General features: G+C 39.8%; 1 protein-coding gene across 2 annotated transcripts in view; it reads right to left on the reverse strand.

Moving 5' to 3' along the window:
* Positions 1 to 23,344: 23,344 nt before the first annotated feature.
* KCNT2 (potassium sodium-activated channel subfamily T member 2) overlaps positions 23,345 to 27,806 on the reverse strand; it is a 284,885-nt gene continuing 280,423 nt past the window's right edge. For both annotated transcript variants that reach the window (XM_006193725.3, XM_006193726.3), the window contains one exon: positions 23,345 to 25,883. In XM_006193725.3, coding sequence (XP_006193787.1) covers positions 25,772 to 25,883 — 112 coding nt within the window. In that variant the 3' untranslated portion in view covers positions 23,345 to 25,771. The remainder of the gene's footprint in view (positions 25,884 to 27,806) is intronic.

Here is a 27,806-nt window from a genome sequence, read left to right on the forward strand (position 1 = left end):
CATGACAGAAACATTTATGATTATTCCAGAATTTCTGGAAAATAATAGGATAAGTTAACTATACATTTATTTCACAGTTTGAAAACATGAACCAATCCACTGGCAAACTGCAGGGTTTGTTTTGAAGGTCAGAAGGAATGTTTTCCACTTTCTAATTGTGAATAAAACAGGTCTTAAGCACTCTAGCGGGGTGATGACTGAGAGAGTCCCTTTTTGTTCCATGAGTTGGGTTGAAAATTAAAATGTCTATCGTATTAAGATAAAGGCATTTTCATTTATCTAAATTAGCTACTAAGGTGGTAAAGGTAAACGAAGAAAAAGTTCTCAGCATTGTATCTGCAACATCTGTGTATGCGTATGCGTCTCTGTTTCAAACTTCCTTGTGTGAATCAGTGGTCTATCCTGGGTTTGGAGATAGACTGAAACCAAAGTCTGATTTCTAACAGTGTTCAAGCTGCTCACTGATGTCCAATCTAAAATGCATCTTGTTTTACCTCCCATGCGTCTTATAAAACACGTGAAATTTTAAAAAATAAAATGTTATAACAGAAACTAATGAGGTACAGATACAAGCATAACACACTAAGAAATCAACATGCTGGAAACAGATAAAATATTCTGTTCATCATGTACATACTTTGAATTCGAATTTCTTTGAAACTGTTTTATGAGGAAATCTTACAGAAAGATCTCGATTTCTTTCCAGACATCTTTATTTTATTTCCTTATAAAACACTGAAGAAGATGAGCATGAATTTACGAGATGGAGATGAACGGTGCCCAATTAACATTAAGTTATGATACTATTTGGCTGGGGAAAAAATAAGTGTTTGCCCTGCAATTTCTTCAGGGTTCCCCACGGGAAATTTATGCACAGAGAATTGAAGCAGGGAAAATAACACTTTGTCAGTAATGGGGACTTTAGTATCACATCCCCAAAGCAGAAATCCAGTGAGTTAATCAGCCTCAAAATATTTTCTATCTTCTAAGCACGGGATGCAAAGCTAGGGACGCCAAAAGAAGCAACGGATGTGCAGGTATGGAAAAATCCTTGCACCCCTGGACTAAATCCCACCCGATCATGACGTATGAGCCTCTTAATGTACTGCTGGAGTCGGTTTGCTAGTATTTCCTGACGTCTTGGAGCTTGTGATTTAGGGGGAAACATACAGATCAAACGAATCACTTCAATTAATTGATTCAAACCGTGCCAAGATCTGCAAACAGGGTGTACGGAGGTGTCTGGCAGTGGGACTGGATTCATCGTGGAGAGGAGAGAAGGGGCTTGCAAGCAGACTGAGACTGGGAGAGTGGAATAGGGCCAGCAAGACGGAAAGAGGGATGAAGAGGAGCTGCATGCCTGAAAGGCTGGAGGTGAGGAAAAAAGAAGGAAAAATTTGACTTTACATAAATCCAGCATCAAGAGTGAAGGAGGGGTGGGGGTATAGCTCAGTGGTATAGCTCATGCTTAGCATGCCTGAGGTCCTGGGTTCAAACCCCAGTACCTCCATTTAAAAAATAAATAAATAAACCCAGCATACAAGGAATTAATTTCAAAATATTCAAATAGTTTATACAGCTTAATATATTAAAAAAAACAGGCAACCCAATCAAAAAATGGGCAGAAGAGCTAAGTAGACATTTCTCCAAGAAGACAACCAGATGGCCAACAAGCCCATGAAAAGATGTTCAATATCACTAATTAAGGAAATGCAAATCAAAACTACAATGAGGTATCACCTCACACCAGTCAGTATGGCCATCATTCAAAAGCTTACAAATAATAAATGCTGGAGAGGGTGTGGAGAAAAGGGGACCCTCCTACACTGCTGGTGGGGATGCAAGTTAGTGCAGCCACTGTGGAGGACAGGTTTCTTAAAAAACTGAAAATAGACTTACCCTACGATCCAATAATCCCTCTTCTGGGCATATATCTGGAGAAAACTCTAATTCAAAAAGACATATGCACCCCAATGTTCATAGCAGCACTATTTACAAGATATGGAAACAAACTAAATGTCCATTGACAGATGACTGGATAAAGAAGACATACATATACACACAGTGTACATTATGGAAGGTCTTCCTGCTACTTGGATGGTATACTATTATATGAATACAGACTGGAATTACTTAAAAGTGAATATTGCAAAGCCTAGGAAACCACTGAATTAGTCAAAAAGAGACATAAATAATAAGTCAACAGAGGAGATAAAATAGAATCACAAAAAAGACTCAAAGAAGGCAGGCAAAGGGGGAAAATAAAAGCCAAAAACAAATGGAAAAAGAATCAAGCAGAACTTAGCTTAATTGCACCATAGTAACAGTTACTTTCAAGGTGCATGGTTTAAGCACATCAGTTAAATGACGGAGACTGTCAAATTTGGATTTAAAATGCTAGATCCAATTCTATGTTATCTATAAGAAAACGTGCTTCGGAAAAAATGCTTCGCTTCTGGGGTCTGAATTCCCTCCTTGGTAAGCCGAAAGGGCTGCAGTTGTGACATCTAAGTTGTTTTCCAGGTGAGAAATTCCGAGTTCCATTCCTTATCATCATACTTTGCACACATAGGCAGAGAGACAGGATATGATCCTTAATGGAGTAAGTTCACAATCCAAATTCTTGGTCACAGGAATTACACTGTAGAGAAGACGACTGAAACGAGGCCATATTCCTTGCAATGAGGCATATAATCATTAGAAACAGTGCATTATGGAGAAAAGTTAACATTGGATTGGTAATGTTGCGAATGGGAAGGAATTAAGCGCTGCGAGATGGTTCCGGGGAAAAAGAACTTGGTTGAAACGGCGGCTCATTTCAGCACAAGGAGTGGACGCAGAAAGTCTAAATTCAGAGATGTTTGGGGTACCCTCATGCTTGGGGTACACTCACTATTAACACCTAATAAGAATAACACACATTTTGATGGCCTTCTCTCTATTACATTTTTAATACATATGACTTATTTCCTATAAAATAAAGATGATTATCTTTATCTTATCTAGCCGTTAGTTTCGAGAATATTTTAAAGCTTAAAGGTAATTGACTTTCTTCAGCTTTTTTCTAGAATGCTTGAAAAGTAAGTTCCTAGGTGGAAGTATTTCTTATTTTAAATATATAATGCATGATAAATAGCTTTTTCTTTGTTCAAATATAACTTTGGTTTTTGAAAGTATTAAATACTTTTTAAAGTATTAAATTAGCCTTGAAGAATGCAATTTTTCTCAGTAATTTATATAATACCATTTTTGAATTTTAGATAACATAAAAAGAGTTCTCAAAATAAAGTAAGCGCAATAAAAAAGAAAAAAGACAGGGCGGTATGAACAGTCTAATATGGTAGGCTATTCATTAGAAGCCTATGTTGAAAAAAACCCAGCCTTGATTAGTTTGCAGTGGACAGCTATTTTAAATTTGGCCACAAGATGGTGCTATCACAAAACAATTCCAAGGATAAACCACATTGCATTCCAAATCATTTGTACTTGTATTTCTTTCCAAGCTCAGCTTTTAATTGTAACCATTCTCACTAGTCAGTGTCTTCCCCCAGCTCACTTTGTATTTCATAATCTAATCCTTGTCTGCGTTTTGGGTTTGTTTGTTTGTTTGTTTGTCCCTCATACCTCTTGGTCACTGGCTACGCCTCAAAGGAGATCAATCACTTTTCGGAGATCGAGGAGTTCAAGTCTATTTTTTAAAAACCTACATGCAATATTGGTAATTTAATATTTTAAAAATAAAAAAGAAAATACTTCTGTTTGTATTCATTTGTGTTATTTATTTACTTCTCATTATTTAACAGAAATAATATTTCCTCCTCCGGGACCCACAGCAACAATCAATGTTAACAGTCACAAACAAAGCACCTGGGAAAATAAACTCAACAACCAGCGGAAAGAATATTTCATTAATTTGGCTGGGTCCTTCTCTTTCCTCGCCATCTGCATCTCCATGTGTTGAAAAGTTTGCCAAGCCAGCAGAGGCAACAAACAATTAAGGACCTTCTTCTCCAAGATACACAGAAATTGAGAGAAATTCTTAACAAGGCATCGTTCCCAGATGATTTGATGTCCTTCACTCTGCATTCTATGGTCCTGTCTCCAATGAGTGTGGTTACTGGGACCGTTTTATGAGGCTCAAAAAAAAAAAAAAAATTCAGGATTGTAACGCTGCAACTCGTCTAGAATCTAAGGGTAACATCTGAGGTCCTAGGGACCCCCACAGTGTGTCATTTGGAGGATAGCGATCTGAGGGTGTGTGGAGGCAGAGAATAAATAGTACTAGAAATTGCAGAGGCTAATGGTCCAAATTAAAAAAAAAGAGAGAGAGACCCTCTAGGCAGTGTAAAGATTACTCAAATGTAACGCCAGAGAGAAAACTTAAATTTCTCTGGGTGTTCATGGAAAATAATTTCTGCTGTACTCGTTAGCAGAGAGTATATTCAGGGGGTCTCTTCTAGATGAGGGTGGGCAAAAAATCATAATTGTCTTACTTGCTACACAGACTCTAAAATTTTCTGTCCCATGTTTGCCATTTCTCATAATACCCTGCCCACTTGAACGCTGCTGTCATTTGTGGGTATGTATTTTAGGAACTTTCTTGGACCATCTCAGAGTTAGCACAAAACCTTTCTGCATGTGCATATTTGGTGACTGCTGCTAATTAGCTGAGTGGTTTTCTCACACCCCTATTGAATAATGGGTACGGAAACTGATCTTCTTCGTCCAGCATCTCACAAATACGGCTTTGGTATACAGGTGCACCTTGTTCAATTTTGCTTCGCTTTATTGCATTTTTTACAAATTGAAGGTTTATGGCAACACTGTATCGAACTTTTCCGACAGCATTTGCTCACTTCGTATCTTTGTGTCACATGTTGGTAATTCTTACAGTATTTCAAACTTTTCCTTTATTATTATATTTGCTATGTTGATCTCAGAGCGGTGACCTTTGATGTGACTATCGCAAAGAGATTATGACTCTCTCAAGGCTCAGATGATGGTTAGCATTTTTTAATCATTAAAGTATTTTTTATAAGGTCTACACATTGTTTTTTAGACATAACGCTATTACACACTTACTAAACTACAGTACAGTGTAAACATGACTTTCACATCCACTGGGAAATCAAACAATTCATATGACTCACTTCATTACGATAGTCACTTCATCGTGGTGGTCTGGAACCAGACCTGCAATATCTGAGGTCTGTAAGAATTGGCCACTTCTACAAAATAATAATAATTGATATTTAGTGAGTGATTATTAAATATATTCACTCATGTAAATCCCATAATAAGCATACAAAGTACACAGATGTGTGCCCACGTCATAATGAAGAAACTCTAGTATCAAGTTAAGTAACTTGGCCAGTGGGCATATAAATACTTAATTGGGGGCCTGGATATGCACCCAGGCAGTCTGATTTCAGGGAAAACACTCTTAATCACTTTGTCATGATGTCAGCATACTCCCATTAAACAAAATCAATTTTAATTCATCAAAGCAAAATACGCTCACAATGCCTGCGTAGAACTACAGCGCTGTGAAAGCTGATTCTTAGGGACTGAGCACAACCCCAACAGAAGTTACATACTTTTATTAACAGGAGAATTCGACCTCTGACACTGGGATTAGCTTTCTGCTCTTTTGTCTTCTGGCTACGCTGCTTTGGGCAAATCACCTAACTTCGCGAGGGCTGTTTCCTTGCCTGAAAGGCAGAAAATACCACCCACCTGATGTGATCCACCCTTAGGAGTGTCAACAATTTGCATCTGCCAGTAATTCTGTGTAACAAACTGTCTCAAAATACAGTTTGGCCTGAAACAAACAAAAAAAACCCATCTATTGTTTATTTCTGCGGGTCATCTAGGGGTCAGCTGAGCCAGGTTGATGACGCCACACTGCAGGCTGGTCCAAATCTGCCTTCATCCCTCTCGTCCTCCCCAGACCTGCGAGCTGGTTGGGGCACATTCTTCTCATCACAATGATGGAGGAGCAAGAGGGCAGGTCCAACCCCACCTGCGCATCTCCAGCTGTTGCTTGCGCTGTGTCTGCTTACTGCCACGGGCCAGGGTCCATCACGTGGGTGAACATGAGGTCCAGGGGCAAAACTGCCTCCTGCCCCCTAGTGGAAGAACTGCACAGTCACCGGGCCAAGAGTATGGAGAGAGGGAGGGTGACATCGAGCGGAGACTCAACCTGAGCTCCCGAGTCCTCGCACACATCAAGCACACTATCTCTAGGCAAGCCAAAATGATGGAGATAATTATTTCAATCGCCCGTCACGTAGTCAATGCCGTAATAGATTTACGGTATTTATTTCCTGTTCAATTAATGGTGCTTGAGGTCCACTCAACCCTTCCTTTGTTTTTTGTTTTGTTTTGTTTTTTGTTTTTTGTTTCTTGTTTAACTTTGATTAGAAAAACAAGAAAAAAAAATTCAGATCAATTTTCTGGTCTCAGTCATATCAAAATTGTGTTACAGAAGGTGATTATTATCTAGGCTTGACTCTTTTCCCAGTATCCATGGTAACAAGCTATAGCATTCTGAGTGATGACTTTAAAATACTAAATAACTGATACATAATTCTATCCATCAAAACATTTTGTTGGAATAATAATAATATTTAGCCTCAGTCAGCGTGCTGTTGAGATTTTAAGTTGGTGTCACTTTGCTTGCTGATGTATTCTAAAGTCCTTATAACGTTCAGAAACTTTGACACAGAATTCCCACAAATAGCAACCTTTTTCTCTGCCCAGGAACGGAGCCACTGACAGAGCTTTCAGAGAACTTAGCTTAGTTTTGTGGCAACATGGTGTTTTTAATACTGAAGCCCAGAATTAAAGACTTGCCCATTTGATCTCAGGAGGCCCTGATGACTTGCAGGTATTCCCGGCAGGACAGAGTCCTTGTCCATAAACTTAAGGAATTAACGCCCACCAGTGGGCATGCTCCCTGGCGGTTACAGGTCCCAAAATGCAGAGGGGATGGACACGACTGAGCGCTGAATGTTCTTGGTTCTTGTTCCCAAATTTATCAATCCAAGAGGCTGAGAGTATTACTCTCCTGTCTCCATCTTCAATGAAAAATCACAAGTAAGAAAGGAAAGTGTTAACACCGGTCTGAAAATGAACCTTTGGCCATAATCTGAGATACAAACATAACTACCCAAAAAGTATTCACCACAACATTAATTGTAGTGTTAAATGAGGAAAAGGACCTGAATGTATATATTTATTTATTTATATAATTATTATTATACACTTATCTGTTATATTTCAGTCAGGAGTCATGAAACAGTATACAAAAAGGGTGAGTTTGGAGCTGGAGACAACAGCTTAATAAATGACTGCAGGGAAGTGGTTACATTTGGGTGTATATAAATGGTGAGATATTATGCAGTTATAAAAATGATGTTCTGAACCAAGCTTCAAAGCTTTGAAAAGTTCCATAGTATAAAGTTTAAAAATCAAGACAACAACACTGCAAATGCCTCTCATATAATATTCAATATACATCCTACACTGAGAAAGCTACATATTAATAGAAAATATGCTTGGGTGCTGGTATCATAAATTACAATGATTCTCTTTTTCATATTTTGTGTATATTCCAAAATCTCCATAAGCATATATATATATATATATATAAAACTAATTAATAGTAGCACAGATTATTTAGATCTATTGTGTGTATTCACTTTATTGAAACAATAACATTGCTGAGGTAAGCCTTCGTGATAAACAGAGTGCTCCTTTTTTTTAAAATGTCCCCTCATTGTGGATATAAATTCATTGACGTTGGACGGTTTCTATTGGCAGATTGGACTAAATGATGCATCCCTAACTTTATATTCTGAAAAACCTAGTGCTACACCTGTGGGAAAAGTTCCATTGGTCAGTCCTGCTACAGGGAATCCCAAGTTTTCAAGGCCCTGGGGATAGTTTTGCACAGCACTTCCTTCCCAGGTTTAACTAAATTCTTGACCACACTTAAGATTATAAAATCAAACTATGATACATTCAGTATATTGTTTCTTCCATTGGCACAGTACATCCAGTTTACAAATCTCTTCCTATACCACAACTACTGAAGACAGAAACAATTCTTCTTGGTTTCAAAAGTATGTGCATTTATATGTATTCACAGATACACACACACACATTTTCAACAACATTCTAGGCAGTGCATTAAGGCACACAACAATAGCTGTCAAATTGAATGGGGAAAAGACATTAGCAAATAATAATGCAACTAGTATGCAACACCAAGGGTAAACATTCAAAAATGTTTCAGTGAATGTACAGTGGCAGAAGCATTGTGGATCCAGAGCCTTGAGAAGGAGTCTGAGTAACAGACATCGATACATGCCGTGTTAAAATTTGGGGAGTCCTCCACGTGGAGACTGCATATCTTCATTAGTTCATTGCAGAAGTAAATTACATTGCCTTGGGAAAGAATGTAGGTGTCATAACTTTCTTTGGGGGGAGTAATTTATTTATTTTTAGAGAAGGTACAGGGGAATGAACCCAGGACCTTGATGCATGCTAAGCATGCGCTCTACCACTTCAGCTACACCCTCCCCTCTGTAGGTGTCATAACTTAATGATATGAAAACCCTCCGAACTATTTATCCATGGTTTTTGCTTCTATTTAATCATTATATTTTCTTTATTTTTATATCTGATTTATTAGAGGGTTTTTTGATTTATTTTTTTTTTTGAACTATTTCCCTTTCATCTTAGTCCAGCCCTGACACTAGCTTGAAAGGCCTCTTTGGGCAAAATATCTCTCCTTTAAGATATTTAATTCCATCTGACTTAAAATCGCTGTTATATGGATTTTCTAGGCACGAGGCATTTTACTGCTATCTGGAGAAATTTGTCCTCAGAAATCTAAAAATTTTCAGTGTGTGCATCGTGAGAGGGACCTTGTTTACATTTTGAACCGTGCATGTGCAAATGCAAATGTGTGTGTTTGTCTGTGGTTAAGACTGAGTCCGTTGGTGCCATGTTCCCCGGGACACCTCTTCGGTGGACGTCTCCATCCAGTTTCCACCGTGCGGCGAACAGGTTCCCTCTAATCCTGCGTCTCATCCTGCTTTGCTCCCTTCCTTCGGTTTGTGTATATTGACAAGAAACCTCATCAGAAAAAGAAAAGATGAATGAGAGACAGATTATCCTAGTCCTTCTGTATCTCAAAAAATTTTTTTTCTACCCTCAGAAAACACCAATAATTTTATTTGGTATAGATTTGGAATGGAAAACGATTTCCCTTAGAACTTTAAGAGCCTAGTACCAATGTCTCCTAGACAAAGCATGTGAAAGAGAAATCTGTTGCTGATGGGAAGTTCATTTATTTCTAGACGCTCTGTTTTATTTGTGTGTCTGTTTTTCTTTTTCTGCAAGCTTTTAGGTTGTTACTTTCATGATTCGTGGCCCTAAATCTCAGTGTGTCTAGGGGTACGTGGCACCCATCAGTGATGCTCACTGAGTACTCCCGGCTCTCTCTGCTGAGCCCGCGTGGTCGGCTGAACCACGTGACCAGCTGCGCACAGTAAGGGCGAGGGTGTTACGTGCCCCGTTGATGGACAGCACTTAGTTGAGTAAGGGAGGCTCCAGAATATTCCATCCTTCTGCTGCAGAGACCAGCAGTGTTCCAGACAGTGCCTATTCCGCTAATTCGGTTTCCAAATCGAGGACGACGCGGAGCAGAGCTTCGCCAGAACATCGCGGATGGACTCGCACGTCGCCGGGACGTGGGGACTGCTTCTCAGCACAGCGCAGCCTCGCAGCGCGAAGGCACACAGCCGCGCTCCGCGCTGTCGCTTCCACTGGGTGGGCGCTGCTAAACGGACGCGAAGCCTTCAGCTCAGAGACGTTTCATTTGCTGTGCTGCTGTTTTAATTTCCTCTCTTGCGCTACCCCAGTACTTCTTAGAGAGTCTGCTCTACAGACTTTGCGGTCACCGAACTGATTCCTTCTGTTCTCTGTGTTTTTTTCACGGTATCTCTTTATCTCAATTTCAACGTGTTTTCCTTCAACTGTCCGCCGGTCGAGATGTAAACGTCAGACCAGGAGGAGCCGCCTGTAAGCGGGTCGGTGGCCGCGGCCGCCTGCGGGCTCTCCTCTCCCCCCCCCCTCCCCGGGGAAGCGTGGACCCGGCCCGGCCCCGGCGCTTCTGCAGGCAGCCCTCCCCCTGCTGTGCTATTTGCGGCCCACTCCTTCCTGGACCGTTCCTTTCACAGAGGAAAACCAACCTCCTCTTCCCTACGTTGTCCTCGAGGTCCCTCTCCCCCCACTTCCGTGCTTCCCTTCTCCCTCCCCCCCAGCCAACCCCCTCCCCCAGCCCCCGCCCCCTCCCCCCCAGCCCACCCACCACAGCAGCGGAATCTGTTTTCCTCCTTCTGTCTCCGCTTCCGGTCCCCTTCGCTCTGCAGCCTCGTGTGGCTGCTTCTGTGTCTCCCCTGAAACTGCTCCCACCCAGGTCACAAGGAGAGCAAAGTTGCCAGACCCACCGGTTACCCTTCTAGTCTCGTTTTGTTTTCTGTTCTCTCTCGGAAGCGCCCGCGCTCTCTGGCCACGCCTGACTTAAGAGCTGCCGTCTCGCGGTCGGGTTCCGCACGTCGCCCTCTGGCCCCTGGTCTTCCCGGAGGAGCGTCGCAGCACCGCGTCCCTCCCTGGGGCACTCCTGACGCTCGCCAGAACGATGAAGACCAGAGTTTTGCAAGGTATCTGTTTAACGCCACCGAATTTCTCAATTTCTATGAGCAAGGAGCACCGTCGGGGCAGGACGGATAAGGGGGCTGACACATTTATTAGTAATAGAGCAGAGTATTCTGTGGACCACGGATTTGAGAAGTCCTCGTGTAGAGTGAGCTGCAGGCATCCTCAAACACCAGTGACTATTTTCAGAACAATGAGCATGAACCTCCTTGTCAATGATGAGTGGAGGGACAGCCGCTTTTACAGAGCGCTCAGCCCCGTTAAGCACGAACAGCATTCCAGTGACAGAAAGGACAAGACTGTGTTGTGTTCACATAAGTAATTTATTTTTCGTCCTCCTCCAACAACTTCCTGAGCAAATAGTTGGGAAAGAAAACTTACCTGTAATCCTAGTATTTTGAATTTTAAGCCCAACAAGCTCATACAGGTAAAACTATTTTTAGACTCAAGATATGCAATTTTTGTTTTTTTCAATGAAGGGAATTAATGCAGACTTTTACCTTTATCTGCAAGAGGAAATATTTTTATGTGATTCCTATGAAATTGAATTCACCTGCATAACCTATTTGCATTAATTTATAGAGTCCCAAGGTTTATACAATCATATACCATGTAATTTGAAATCAGTATACTATGAACCACAATGAAAAGCGTTTTTTAGAACTTCAGCTCTGTATACTAACATCTTGTAGTACAGATAAAAATTATTTTCTTTAATGTACAGTTTTGATGTGTGCTTGAAATAATTACAAACCAGTAATTCCTCACAAATGGATGCATAGAAAGAACAAGCGTAGTAGGGAAGGTTCTATTTGGACTAAATGTCCCATGTGTTCAAAAAAACCCAAAGCCTTTTATTTTTTATATGCAGCATTGTTTTCAAAAATGTTTTCCACTCAACAGTCTTCCAGAAGATGTTAATTAGTGTGGCATGAAAATAGATTATAACACTAAATACTGCTGGAAATCCACTTCTTACCGTATCTCCCTGATGGAGATTCCTGGACTTTGTTAGAATAAGACCAGAGCCCTATAAAGAAACCTCTTACTTTCTTTGTTGAATTTCTCAAGTTGAGCTAAGAGCACTCGCGTGTATGGGTGATGAAAGCTGCAGTTTTAATTAAAAGTAAATAATATGCTCATAATTCAGTGCCTTCCATTCATCAACCAGGCAGAGAAATGAAAATCGGCTTCACCCCATTTCCCACCATGACGTGCTGCTCTCGCCCCTTCTTCCTGCAGCCCAGCACACCCTCTGTTCAGTTCTGCGCCTTGCGAAAGCCAGAGCATTTCAGTTTGCTTTCTTTGCAGTGCTGGAGGGCTTTCTCTGCTCATCTCAGGCCAAGCTGCAAGGTCTCACCTGTTACCTGTGAAGCCAGAGGCTTGACTTCTCTCGGGGCTTCCCCAGGGAAAGTGGAACTCAAGGTGTCTCTTCTCCCAGATCCACAAACGTAACCCCTAACCCAGGACTTAGCTCCAAGGGACTCAGAGGTAACTCTTTTCATCTCTAGACTCTTTCCAATTCTGACCATATATTTCCACTATGACCCATTCTTCCAAATAAAACACATCTTCCTTTTCTTTCATTCCACAAACAAAATGTTGAAAATGTTGTAATGTAGTGAAAGGACTTTGAATGCCGTATCTTTCACCTTGAGAATTTCCAAACAGTGAAAAAGCATTTCGACAAGCACACACAGAAACTGCATTACTATGATTCAAATTATGGCAGGAATAAAAATGATCAGTGAACAATTTAACTGTTTTTCTTTATATCAAATGTTTGTCCTAACCTCCAAACCTTTTGTCAGTACACATCAATATATTTTCAAGTGGATCTTCAGCTTTAATTTTATTTGCACAGACATGTCACATAAGAAATATACGTATTTTTAAAATATCTCTTTAATTGTGAAACTTAATAAACACCCATGCCATATATAGGAAAAATTAAACGTATCATTATAAAGTGAATGCCCATATAACCCAAGGAGGAGCTGACAGAAGTTTAGCAGTTAGAACAAATCAAAATAAGTGTGAGTGCTTAATCTTGCATATTTGCTAAAGAATAGCTTCTGGCTTTAGAAAATAGCCTTGAAACAGTATTGCTCAAAGACGGATGGAGGCTTGTCTAAAGGACATAGACGTCAGCTTGAGGTTTCCACTGGTTAATTTAGAATAACTGGTGCATCGGAAAAGAGTGATGGTTTAAATTAAACATCAAATGAATGAAAATCTATGAGTTGAAGGAAAAACTACACACACACACACACACATAAAGAGATGAATTTTTTTTTCCTTTAGGAAGTGTTTGTGGGCAGTAAAACCACAAAGAGTAGCTAGGAAGTTGTGTTCATGTACTTGAGCAGAGAGAGAGAGGGCCCTGGCGGCCTTCTGGAGAGCTGGCAATGTTCTCTTTCTTGACGTGAATGAAGTGAAGTGTAAAGACAAAGTATCATTTTTGGTATTTTTTATCTGTTCTCAAATCATATAATCATTGCAGCAGCATCACAGTTAGTTGAACGAGCCCCTATGACAGAGTGGGATCAAACACTAACTGCTTTGACGTCAAAGTGGTCGCTGCACTCTGAGGATCGTCAGTCACAGTAAGGACCGTGATGCAGCGTGAGTCCTTCCGAGGGCATCTGCGGGTTCCAGAAGGAACGGAGGGTCCTTTGAACCCTCAGCTCAAGTTATGTCCTAAGAACCACGGGTCTTCCATAACAGCCTTAAAAAATACCCTCCTAATTTTCATAGCCACGTGTCTCATATTGCCGAAAATCAAGTGCAAAATGTGGGTTGCTGAATCACAGCAGCTGAATTCACAGTCTCACCAGGTCTGCCATGTGAAAATTGGTCCTTAAACCCTCTGATAGGCAGATACCCACGGCTTTCTGTAGATGTACGTGATATTAATGATGCCACGTCGTTAATTATGTATCGTTTTCACTCCCTGGGTCAGAAGATGCTTGTTCAAATCAAAAAGAACTGATACCAGTAAAATTTTTCTTGCTTTTTATATATTTATTTTCAGCATGATTTGTATCAACTCTATGAGACTAAAGATATATCATTATTTTCAGATCCATGTTTCACTCATTTTACCTATAATGCCAAAGAAATAAGATAAATGAGAAAGGAAAAAAACAAAACGTACTTACCAAAGTGGGAAGATCAGTATCTTAGATCTGGGTATACTTTCTCTATTGCAATATATCAGTTCCCAAAGACACCTGAAAAAGTTGCAAAACATGACTCACATAAAGACAGCAATTATCTCTTCTCTGCGTTTCATAAAATTATCTTTCTTAATTTGTACCATCTGCTTAGGAATCAGCTGTTTACTTTTCATAACCTCTGGTGCCCAAACCCAGTACATTTTTTTTTAGCTCCAATTAAAATAGGAAGAGAATTTGGTTTTAATTTCCAAAACAAAATTTTACTAAAAGAAAAAACTTCATCCCTTAAGGAAATCAAAGAAAAAACACCTTCTAAAGAATGCTCCTACCAGTGGTCTGTTTACTATGAAAACATTTTAATGGTGCTGGATGAACTCTTAAAACCAACAAGGAAAAACGTGTATTCATAGCCATGTGAATTTTTTTTATCAGTGAAGTGAAGTGTAAAGACAAAGTATCATTTTTGGTATTTTTTATCTGTTCTCAAATCATATAAAAAGCCAGATGGAGACAGTGTCAGAAAAACTTAAGGAAGTGAAACTTTGGTACAGGGAGATCTTGCAGGTCACCTATACACGCTAAGTGCTGCGAGAGACTATTCCACTGAAGATATAATGAAGAAAGTAGAAGTCATGATACTATTCAACAGGACTTTCAGGATACATAAGAAAACTTGACCCATAAAGTTCTAATGGGTTTGAGATAGGCTATATGTTTTTATGGCTCCAATGTACATTTTGTCATGAAAACACACTCTGATGTGTTTGTTAATAGGGAGACTGTGATAGAAAAGCTATGAGTGACAATTTCACCTTCAGAGCTTTATTTCAGAGGATTCCTATGAGAAGAATTTTGCCTGTATGAGATTCTGCTAAAAAAGGGTACATGCCAATGGATATTTATCTTCAAGAGCAACACCCAGATTTTTGTTCTAGAGCTGGATATGTGCTTTCAGCATCCTCGGCCCCCAAAATCTACACTGGACCTTTCAGCCTTAGATAGAAACACTTAGAAGAGGTGCACACAGGCTTAGGTCTTTAGCGTTTAGGAGTCTCCATAAAATTTCCACCCAGAATACATTCTTTAATTTATATAAATTTAAACTTTATTACATATTTATAATAACTTTATTACTGCCTATTGTGTTTTTCTACTGAAATTATTATATTCTGGAAACTTTTTCAAGCAGTAAACATTCTTGTTCTGAATTAAGAGAAGTTGATTCTATCACAGAGTTTTCTGGGCTTTTGTGATCATTTGTGTTCACTCTATGAAATTCAAGCTATACCATAATTATGAAATTTGAAATTGACTCCATCCTAAATTGAATACCAAAAGAAAACTATAGAAATAAACATTTAAAGATGATTTGACTTTCTGAAGTTATTGCTTCACTACTGATACTTATTATGGGTACGTAGCTTTGGGAATTAGTTGGATGAATGTAAAGGAAATTCACATCAAGAAGTAGTAAATGATTATAGAAAGAGGATGTGCAACTCTGTGAGAATGCAACAGTGAATAATAAATGATTGGTTGTGGCATTGCATATGTATGATTTTCTCCTACAAAAGTCATTTCCAGTTTCATCACCGAGGTACCCAGGCCAGGGGTTGCCAGCTCCCCAGAGCCTCTGATGGAGCCACTGGGAGTGAGCACTGACTCCACAAGAAAGCTCAACACTTACTCCCTTCTGCAGAGCCTGCTGTGCCTGGAAGCACCCCCCCCCCGCCCCGCCTTTGGCACCAGGTTGGTAAGAAATGTGCCTGGATACACCTGCCACGTGGCCAGGTTGGGGAATTGATGCTGCGTGACGAACCAGCTTTCCATACGGCTGAACTTTCCTGCCACTTAGCTTCTGCAAGCCCAGAGCCAAGGAGCTGCCTCTGTAAGGGGGTGCAGTAAACCATAGCGGGACACAAGATGTGACAATTACACACAGGTAAGTACAGAGAAGTGGTCAATATTGTAGCCACAAAACAAATTACTTACCCTCGATCATCATCTGTATCCTCTAGTTTATTCTGTGATGATATTGGAAGAGTTACAAAGAAACAATCGATTTCAGACTCAGAGTGAAAATTGTCTTCTACCTGTGATACAAAAAGACGTTAAATTACTTCACTAAGTTACTTTAAGGTTATATGAATTTAGTAATTGCTTTGGTGGCTATTTTATATAAGGTGGTAAACAAAAGGAGAGTGTTGAGGAATACTGAAAGATATCAGGGAAGTTTGCTTCCTTTAATAAAGAAAAACTGCTCTGGATGTCCAAGTAATTATTAGGAAGCATAGATCTTGTCAATATCTTAGATAGTGTCTTTTAAAGAAAAGCTTTGCAAATATTACAGGAATTATGTTGAAATGCTAAGTTTTTGTTCTTGCAGATTCTTAATAGTACACTTTTAATAGTTTTGTTGACCCAAATAAAAAGGTAAAATGAGGCAAGTTCAAAATTGTCAGGAAGATGAGTTTATTCAGGAAAAGCAGAGGAATTGCTGTTTGGGGCGCGAAGAGTCTCAAGCTCCAGGCAAGTCTGTCGAGGGTTTGGGGTCAGCTGTGCTTGGGCAGGAATGTAAAGTTGGGGTGGGAGGAATTCACTTAGAGTCTGTTAAAATAAAAAACAAAGGGAGACCAGCTTTGAACATTCCCTGTGCAGGTAAACCAGCCCAGTCATATAAACAAAGCTCAATTCAGCTTATGGCCCGACCTGGGTCATTTTCTGTTCACACCTCTGGGAAACTGAGCAAAATTTCCTGAGTTCAATATGAGACAACACTTGGTCAACTATCATTTAAGAATATTCCAATAGTATCAGTTTTCTGTAAATCATACATTTAACAGGAACTCAGACTCTCAGCCCTTAAATTTTGTCTTCCTGAGGTCACAGGTGTGAGATTTTCCATATTATATCCATTGATTCCATTTTAGATTGAAATTCTTCCACAATGTCAATAGTTCAACAAACTCATGATCCCCAAATGACAACAAAATATAATTGTTTTATTAAGTGATTTTTAACTCATAGTACCATCTAGTAAATAGCACAACCATATTGGTAAGTCAACATTTTTTCAACAGATTTCTTGTTTTAAAAAATATGCCCTGAAATATTTATATCCCAAAGTGATCAACAAATCACCTTCTCTCCTGCTAATTTAGGCTTTTAAGTTTGTAGCAGTAAATGGGAGATAACTCATTATTCTTCCGTTTGCTTCAAATTGGATTGCAATTTGTTTCTTTGTGCAAGAATAAATTTTAATTTCACTGACCTGAAAAATGAGGATTGCCCACAGTAACTTGGAAGATGTTGAGTACTTCAAAGTGAATTATTTTGCTCCTTTAGTTAGAGGTAATAATTCAAGCACAGCTGCTTAATTACTTTTAGCAACATATTTTCCAGTGAAAATGTTAGTCATTTTATAGTCATTCCACAGCATGCTTTTTGCCAAAACCATTAAAAATCAATTAGTTTTGATTAAAAAGTGATCATAAGTCTATCTTCAAAATCAAATCATTTGAAACTTGGCCTAAAACATCTAAAATTGAAGTTATTTTTCAAGTAGTCAGTGTTTTCTCAATAATTTTTGTCTAAATTTGAATTCTTAGTTAAGGTAATACATATTCCCAGTGTATTTATATTACTGCATTGATTTGTATATTTATATTAATCCATTAAATATATATTTATAGAATTTTTAAGGCTTTAGATAATTTTCTGCATTGGACATTGTCCTAGATTATTTTTTTTTTATTATAATCAAACTTGCCCTGCCAAATAAATACCATAGAGTGAGATCACGTGACAGTTACAGAGTGAATGTTTGTGTCTCTCAAGTTCCATAGCTCCGTGGCAGAATGCATGCCTAGCATGCATGAGGTCCTGGGTTCAATCCTCAGTACCTACATTCAAAAACAAATAAAAACAGATAAATAAACCTAATTACCCCCCCAAATTAAACAAACAAACAAACAATTCCTTTGCCAAAGCCCTCCAATGTGAAGATATGAGGAGGTGGGGCCTTTGGGAGACAATTAGGATTAGAAGAGCTCACAAAGGTGGAGCTGTCACCAGTGGGATTAATGTCCTGAGATTTCAAGAGAGCTTGCTTCTCTGCACGCTCTGCCTTGGGAATGCACCACAGGAAGACAGCCATCGCCCAACCAGGAGCTCTTACCAAACACCAGACCTGCTGGCACCTTGACCTTAGACCTCCCAGCCTCCAGGATGGGAGAGAGTCCCTAGTAATTTTCTTACAGCAGCCTGAACACACTAAGACAGAAATTGGTACTGAGAAGCAGGGTACTTCTCTACCAAACACCTAAAAACGTGGAAGCAACTTTGAAACTGATTAATGAGTAGAGGCGGGAGGAGTTTTGAGGTGTCTGTTAGAAAAAACCCACGTTACTGTGAATGGACCGCTGAGAATGACTGGTGAGGCCTCAGAAGGAAAAGAGGAGAGCCGCGGAGAAAGCCTTGACCCTCTCAGAGGTCAGCTGCGTGCACACAAACAGAATGCCAGTGCAACTACGGACAGAACAGGCCATTCTAATGAGGAGCGTGTTGTTGCTGGAAACTGGAGGAGAGCCCATCTTTGTTGTTAAGTGGCAAACAACTTGACTGAGTTGCGTTCCTATTCTAGTGTTTTGTGGATGGTAGAACTTTCAAGTGATGAAAACTGGCTACAGAGCTGAGATGATCTCTAAGTAAACTTTTGAAGGAGCAGCGGTCTGCTTATAGTAAAATTTCAAGAATAGAGAAATGACTTAGAGATGGAACTGTTAAGCAAAAATGAAACAGAACTTAAACGTTTGGAATATTCTCAGCCTACCTGTATTGCAGAAGATGAGAACACTGTAGGGGTGGCCAGGAGACCATTTGATAAGAAGATTATTATAGCTCAACCATCCTGACCGAAGCCAAGCATTATTCTTTAAAATGATGGAAGAATGGCCTGGAGGGCAATTCAGAGATCACCAAGGCCGCCACTCCCATCACAGCCCAGGTGCAGGGGCCCAGGGAACTGAGTGGATTCAAAGAAGGTGCCACCTGTGCCAGCATGACCTTGACACGAAGCGCTGCCCTCCGGAGCCCCATTCTTGGCCATCCCGGGTGGGTGAGAGTCCAGGGGCCCTGCTGTAGGGTGGGGGCAAGGGGGGCTGCCCTCGGGGGGGCATGGGCAGCAGCCTTTGATGGCATCTGAGCAGCGCCAACTCTGCTGGCCTGCAGAGTGCAGGGGCCTGGGGGACATGGCTGCTCCCACCTAGATTTCAAGGTGCACAGCTCCATCCTGGGAGGACCACGGCATCGGGGGAGGCCCGTCAGAAAGCTGGCTCAGGGGTGGGGCCCAGGCAGGGAGCTAGCATGGTCCCCCGAGCCTGGGGAACAACTTTCCCACCCGCAGTGGGCCTGGAAGGCAGCACATCTAGCCAAAGAGGATTAAACAAACTAGTGGTGACCAAACGGGAAAGAGAAGGGAGAGGGGAAAGTTAGGGGTATGGGATTAAGAAGTACAAACTACTATGTATAAAACAGATAAGCAACAGGTTATATTGTACAGCACAGGGAGTTACAGCCATTATCTTGTAGTAACTGTTAATGGAATATAATCTGTAACACTACTGAACCACTATGCTGTACACCTGAAACTATTATAATATTGTAAATCAACTGCAATTAAAAAAAAAACTAATTGGGAGTTTGAGATTCACCGACACTGACAGGTATTTACAAAACAGATAAACAGGCTTATACTGTGTAGCACAGGGAACTATACTCAATATCTTGCAGTAGTTTATGGTGAAAAAGAATATGAAAACAAATATATGTATGTTCCTGTATGACTGAAGCCTTGTGCTGTGCACCAGAAACTGACACAACATTGTAAACTGACTATACTTGAATTAAAAAAAAAAAAAAAGTATATAAAAAAAAAAAACTGATGGAATTGTCCCATTAGTTTTGGGATTTCCCCAGGACCTGTCTCTCCTTTCTTCTTTCCTATCTCTCCTTTCAGAATGGGAATTCTACCCTGATGTCCCAACATTGTGTTTTGGAGGCATATACCTTGTCTGGTTTCACAGGTTCACAGCTGGAGAAGGATTTTTCCTCAGGATAAATTGCATCTTGAGCCTCACCCATCCCTACTTTAGATGAAAATTAGATGAGATTTTGGACTTCAGACTTTAGTTAAAATGCTGAAAAGAGTTAAGGCTGTTGAAGCTGTTGGGACAGAATGAATAGATTTTGTGTGAGGAGGACATGCATCTGGGGGGTCGGGGCAGGGACAGTATGTTACGGACTGAAAGTTAATATTCTCCCCGCCACACCAAATTCACATGTTGAAGCCCTCGCCCCGACGCCATGATAGTAGGAGCGGGAGGCTTTGGGAAGAATTTAAGGTTAGTTGAAATCGTGAGAGCAAGCAGAACCCTCATAAATGGGATTAATGCCCTTGTACGAGTCCCAGGAGAGTTTTTCTTCTCTTTGCTTTCGGCTGTACGTAGACACAACGAGAAGTCAGTCATCCATGAACCAGGAAGTGAGCGCTCCCCAAACACTGAATCTGCAGGTGTCTTGATCTTAGACTCCCAGCCTCCGGAGCTGTGAACAATTCAAGTCTATTGTGTAATCAGCCAGTCTATGGTATTTTTGATACAGTGGCCACATGGACAGAAATAATAATAGACTGACAGATCCTTTAGGGGGAGGATCTCATCCTGCGGTCTCTATTAAAATTTAGAATCCGTTACATGTGACGCAAACTGTTATAATTTTTGAAATATGGCAATAATCAGTAATCAAATGTACGTAAGGTTCTAAAATGTTTCCTTCAATAAATTAACTACTAGAATACCTGTCTAAGAAGTGTGTTTACAAACCTCAGCTTCAGTACTTAACTCAGGTCAACTCATAATAAAAGTGTCTCAAAGGCCCTCTCTTTTTCAAGTTGAGAGTTTTCAGAGAGGAAACTTCATTTTCCAAGGCCTACTCCCGTTTTCTTATTCTATACAAATATTAATAGACATATCAGGGAATGGCAGTCTCTTAATTTAGGGATGTTTCTCTCTGAAATTGTACTTAATTTTCAAGTGAAACAATACATAGTCTCACAGCATATGAAGTAAAACGTATTTTGCACACGACAGAAAAGGGAGGGGTAGATCTCTGTGCAGAGCTACGTACTTCCTTGGAGTGTGACTCAACTATAGTGCAGTTTCTTGGATTTCTGCTATTATCCTTAGGAAGACAGATCATTATTTTCTCTTCACTGAAACATTCTGAGATATAAGTAATAAAATAATATTCTATTGAAAGCCAAGAGCGCACAGACTTAAATTATAAGCCAAATAACCGGTTTTTTAGAACGATGTTCTATCATCTTAGGTGGGTCTACCATAATTAAGGCTGACCTGTCCCTCCAAATAATACAGATCTGAGAGCAGTCCTGTGAAAAGGTTAAAGAAGATCAAAATGAAATAAAAGCTGGCTAATGCTCCAAAGAAGAAGGATTGTCTGTCTTAAAAATTTCCCAGCAGGTACTCTCCAATTTGTTGAATTTTCTCAAAATCGGTCCTTCAGATCACAGTCCTTGGAATTTGATACCACTCTTATCTTGGATTTACTCAGATGGAGAACTGCTGATTTCTGTCTCACATCTCAGCCAGGGTCCAATCTGGAGAAAGAAACCACACAGTGATTTGGACAGAGAACGTTTAATGTGGAGAATTATTGACTGGGGCAGAGATCTGGAGTAATGACAGATTGGACGGTAGCAAGTGAGGAGCACTTGAAAACAATACAGCAGCAGAGACAAGGAACGCGCGTTATCTTCGGTGCGGAGACAGCGCACCCCACGAGGAGACCCCAGGCCTGACGTCCGGCCTCTGCCGAGACGGCCCGGCCGTGGCGCACAGAACGGCAGCGCGCTCGCCGGCAGGCCCGGCGCCTTCGTGGGCACCTGCCTCCCTGCGGGCCCCGGGCCCCGCAGCCGCGCCGAGGCCGCGCGGGAAGCGCCTGGGCCCTGGGCGGCTTGGCCCCCGCGTGTTCCGGGAGACCTACTCCAAGGGACAAACGCAGCCACACCGCGGGCTCACGGGGAGGCGGCTGCTGTGGGCGCGGCACGTGGGCGCAGTCGGTCCTTGGGAAGGACAGGGCAGGCTTTCCTTGGCAATTTGTCTGTGCCCATCGGTATCTCCCAATATCCAGAGCAAGCAACACCGGAGACAAAGGAAGATCCAGGGGACCCAACACCACGCCGTTCCGCAAGCCCCAGGGCCCTGGGCCACCTTCCTCCCCCTCTGCCGCTCCGCCTTCTCGCGCTGGTTTGGTACATGGTGTCTGTTACTCAGCCAAGTAGGCCCGCTTGGCCACCGCGCGGCAAGGCCAATCTGCTGACACCAGGTTGGGGTGAAGGGAAGTACATCGTTTATTGCAAGGTAACAGGAAACGGTCGGTAATGTTCAAAAGACCCCAGCTCTCCAGTGGCTCTCCAGGAAGGGTTTGTAAAGGTGAGGTGAGGCGGAGGGTGCTGTGCGGTCAGTTCAGGTGCATTCTTCCGACTGATGGGTGGTGAGGCAACAGGATGGCACTTCAGGGATCCCGGCCATCAGTTTTCTGGGTCCAGCCCATCGAGGGTCCATTTGCTAGTGGTCAGCTTGTAGTCAACTTCTTCCCTCTGGTGGGAAGTTTAGTAACTGCAGAACGACTCAAGTATGTGGCTCAGAATATTATCTACAGTCCTTGAGGAGGAAACAAGGATCCTTGACTGCATTTGCTCAATTCTCTGATTAAATTTGCTCTTTGGAGCTTGAGGAAGGCCTAGGAGGCTGAAGCTTTTCTACGAAGAAGAGATGGGGGCCGTGGGCGAGGAGTCTGTCCCTGAGGAGGCCTGGAGGGGCCCTGCCCAGGTGCATATGTAGGGCTTTTAGCTGTACTTAGCAGCAGGAATTGGGGGAAATACTTCTACTCCATTTTCCTGAGACCGGAAGTCTACCTTTGCATTGACAATTATTTTTCTTTTCTCTAACTCGTGCTTTTCTGGCCTTCAAATTACCGTATTGAGACATTATTCTCTGTTTTGTAAAAAAAAAAAAAAATTCTTCTGGCACCTCCATTGGGTTTTCCGCCTTCCTTTTCTTCTCTCTTCCTCCCGTTCTTACCTACTTTGTCCCCTATGCTCACTTCCTCGTCTCTTTCTCCTCCCTCTCTGTCCCTTCCTTCCTTCCTCCACTTTTCCTGCCACCTTGCTATTCAGAAGCTCTTAGACTAAGAAATAACTGACCCACAGTTTATTTATGGCTATCTTTTCCAATGAGATCACCTTCCTGTTTACCTTGGTTTTGGAATATTAAAGTGACAAATGAATTGTGCTGTTTCAAAACACGATTTGTCTAAACAACTAGTTTTGGCAAAAAAAAAAAAAAAACCACCAAGAATTTTCATCATCAGAAATAATTTTATTATTTTAAAGCAATTCAATGTAACTGGTAGCAAAATGGTACATGGACAATGAACAGAACCAAATCCCATGGGGTTACAAGGACTGTTAACTTCATATCTTAGTTCCATGTGCAAGTATATTAAAAAGGCAACGGTTTGTTAAAAGGCTTTTATAAGTACATTTTTATTCTTTAAATAACAGAAAAACTAATAAACTATAATTATTCCAGCAAGCTGATATGAATTGTGTCAAATCTTAAATTTGGGCTAATGTTCATAATCAAAAATAATTATTGTAAAATTTATGAAACAACATTTCTAGTTTTATAGGAAATGGAGTCACGTCCTAGCTTAAAATCCTAGTCTTGACAACTGGCATATTGCAAAAATTCTCAACATGAGATCCCATGGGAAATGGAAGAGTCATAAAATCTTACATATTTCTAAACAGAACTGTAATGGAGTAAAGAAACAAGAACTCAAGGAAACATCATACTTGTATATCGATGTGCAAATATAAAACAAGTTCATTAGATTTATTATTAGTCTCCATTACTTATGTTAATTTAATTCTGCCTTTAGTTTTAATAATTTAAATGTGAATATGCATTTGTCAAATATGATTCACCTGTGTTTATAACAGACACACATACAGATGCATACAATCTTTGCCTTAAGGTATGCTTCCAATTTTAAGTAACTTGTAAATTCTACTTCCATATCTGGTTAAAGAAAATTAAACACAGGCTCTCTCTGTTTTAGGGGAAATTCTTGATGTTCTTGCTATTATTCTAAATGAGAGTAATGTAAAATGTTAAAGAAAAACAACAACAAATGGGCATTTTGGATTCTCAAAGCCCAATTATGTAACGGCTATAATGTATAATTCCACGTTTTACGTTTATATTTTTATTTCCGTGGAGTTCCTTGGAATATTAGGCTTTATTTCTTTTTAAAAATCCTTCTATTTTTCCTCTCAATTTATCTGCTTCTTTGTGAAAAGAAAGGATAAAATGTCTCTTTCTAGTCCTATCATCTTCTATTGAGTTAAAATTCAACGGAGAATTCAGAAATAAAAAAATACAAAATTAGAAGAAAATATCTTTTTAAATTTCTCGAAGTCTCTTTCATGGGAATAAGAACACATTCCAACAGTCTGGCAAACCATGCTCTGTGCTTTTCAGTCTGTTTCTGAAGGGGAATAAAGGAATACAGGTTAAAAGCACTGGTGTCACCAAGGGTCAGCCTTTCTTTATTGATAACTGTCAGATTCTGGATGATTTCCATTAAATTTAAATGGCAAAACTACCAATTTTTGTTTTATGCGTTTTTTTCACAATGTTAGACTATTTCCTATAGACACTTTTCCAAAATTAGATCAAATGGCATAATATACCATTTTTGGTGTGTGATAATTTCAATTCTAAAGACATAAAGGAGTTCTTTTAATGTTCTGGAATTTCTTTATATTCTATAAAAAGTATAATTTTATTTCTCTTAATTTTAAAGTATCTTTCTAATGAAATATTCTATACAGATATATAAAAATGGTAAAGCTCAGGAGTCTAATGAAAATCATTACTGAATATTTCAGTCAGTGTTTCAATTCTTGGATTAAATTTAAGTCTACAAATGAGTATTTCCTCTGTATGAGGTATTCTTTTAGGAGAACAACAAATATTTGTTTTAGTACACTTTTCTTGGCTTACAGTGTGTGTCAAACATAATGTGAGGGAAAAGTTCATGTATTTGATATTTCTGTTTGTTTTGGTTTCCTCAGACTAATGAAACATGCTATGAACATCTCAAATTCTAAAATGAAGATGATACATGAAAAGGCAACAAAAAAAGGTTAGAATGACTTAAAGATTTATACTCTAAAGCAAACTATGATTCTCACACAAAAGTCAGCCACACAAGTTTGTTAATCTTCATGTAGAGAGGGCTAGACATTTATGATGAGCTCACTTTTATAAAACAGCAAGTTTAAAGAATATACTATGACACACTTTATTTTAAGAGAAGCAACAATCTTCTGTGTCCATTGTGATGCACCAAATATAGTTGGATTTCTAGTTTACTTTCATAAAACCTTAATACTTAAAAAAAAAACTGGCTTCATACAGTTTGTATTACTGTCAAACGAGTATCAAGTTTAAATTTTTGTGTTTTAATTTAGGTTTTCAAAATCACTCCAGTGATGCCTTTCAAATACTAAGAGGAAGGGTACCAATAAGCAGTACTTTAAATTTCAAAATAACGTATGCTTCCAGGAGAATAGAATTCTTTTTTTTTTACATAGGAGAGAATTGGATATATTCCAATCTAGTTTATTTCATGCCAGCAACACCTTTGTTTTTCTAAGATTTAGAGTTGTTTCAAGCAAGATTTTCATAGAAAAAAAGTCTCTTATTTCCTTCTTATCAAAGCTGAGTTTCCTCCCGGGAGTCCTGGCCAGGGGCCTTGCACATGCTATTTCTTCGACTGGGCTCACTGTTTGGTAGGTAGGCCAGCGGATCGGGTCGGATTATGTACCTAATCAAAGAAAACAAAGCAAACAGCTGTAATAGTTTGTAAAGGCAGAACTAATGCACACTGACACTCTCGATCATCACTTCAAGCTTATTTGTTCAGGGTTTCCAGTTATCCAAGCTGGTCTCTGTATGTGATGTTGGCAGGAGGACCCCCTGTTGACTTGGTCAGTCACGTTTTGCAAGGCTTGTATTATTTTTACACCTGAGAAGACTGTGATGCTGAATGCAGATGATGAAGAATCATTGTTTTCCAGTTATAATTTATTTCACTACCTTCATCTTATCAAAATTTATGTTTTATTTTAGTATTTTATTGATTTATTATTCTTTTTTAAAACATGTATTTATTTAATTGAAGTATAGTCAGTTTAAAGTGTTGTGTTAGCTTCTGGTGGACAGGATCGTGATTCGATAACACATATATATTTTTCTTTTCATGTTTTTTCACTATAAGCTATGATTCATTATTCTTACTTTGGCTATTTTTCTACCAAGGAGAAATTCCTAGCCATGATTCTTCTATTACTTAACCACTCTTAATTTTATTTTTATCATTCATAAATAAATTTGACTTAATAATACCTGTAGTCTTTTTAATTTAAATATGCTATGATTGTATAAAATTAATGATTTAATACATGCTATGGAGAACATTATGCATTGATAATATTTTAGTTGTTGAGAAGTGTATTCATCTAAAATGCAGGTATTGCTACAGTAAGCAGTTAGACAAAAGAATAAAACATAATTCTTAATTCATTCTGCTAGTAAACAGGAAAATGTTCATCTGCCAAACTTGCATATTTCAGTGATGTTAGAATTTGTTGTAAAAGAGATGTTTTCATTCACACTGTCAAGCGGCATGCGCGTCCATTCCGTGAGCGCCTCCAGACCGCTGCACTAGGACCTCGGAACACAAAAAGCCACGAACTCTGACCCCTGCAGAAGGCGGGCAGAGGGTAACCGGTGAAGCAGATGTAAAGGTGAAACAGAAATCCCAGACATCACAGAAAGACAAAAAGAGCAGCAGGGAATGAAAAGCCGTTTACTGAGGCGCGTGGGTTGAGTGTCTGTAGGCTTAAGTGGAGAGGAGCAGAGAGAAAACGCGGCAGAGAAGAGGGCTATTCCTGACACGTTTAGGAACTGACTTTGCCTTTGGAGGGCTGGCTAAACCAGGAAGCAGGCAAACTCGGGAGCAAGGGCAGAAAGCAGCGAATGAAGGACCTTAAGGTTCAGGACAAGCAGTTTCCACGTCTGTTCCGAGGGCAGTGGGGAGCCCCTGAGGGTTGGGAAGGGTGAGGAGGAAAGTAAATACACGTACTGCAGCATTCTAGGAAGGTCTCATCCGGGTGCAAAAACAATTAGCATCTCATAGTTTTATAACAATTTCAGGAGTTACAAAAACATGAACTGAGAAACTAATTTAAAAGTGGGAACACTGATGAAGATTTATACTTCTCTTAAAAACCCAGAGGGAAAATATTCATAAAATATGTCCCTCAATGAAGATGAGAAGAGTTTAAAGCACTACTGTCTATTTTCTTCAATCAAATGAAAGTCCAGATCAGCATCCTTGGATCTGTTAACTGGATTTGTTATCCACGTACCTGCTTTGTAATTACTTTGAATATCAACAGCATTGCACACCATTGAAGAAAACGCAGAGTGCACATTAAGCTTTTTAACGCCGTATCATCTAGTGATGTATTGTTCTTTGAATTAAAACAATGTTGCCTCTTCATTTAAAATGAACTTTTGAAAATGATTTTTTAGACAAACATAAATGGGATGAGTATAATCCATTATCCCCTAAATTCATTGATGTAGCTGCAAAAGCTCCTTTCCCTATTATAATAACCTTTAAATCTATGAGTCTAATGAAATAAATTTCTTAGATGTATTTTTGAGCAACTTGTCATGGTAG

This window comes from Camelus ferus, chromosome 23 (genome assembly GCF_009834535.1).
Source record: "Camelus ferus isolate YT-003-E chromosome 23, BCGSAC_Cfer_1.0, whole genome shotgun sequence".
In the NCBI taxonomy this organism is placed as follows: Eukaryota; Metazoa; Chordata; class Mammalia; order Artiodactyla; family Camelidae; genus Camelus; species Camelus ferus.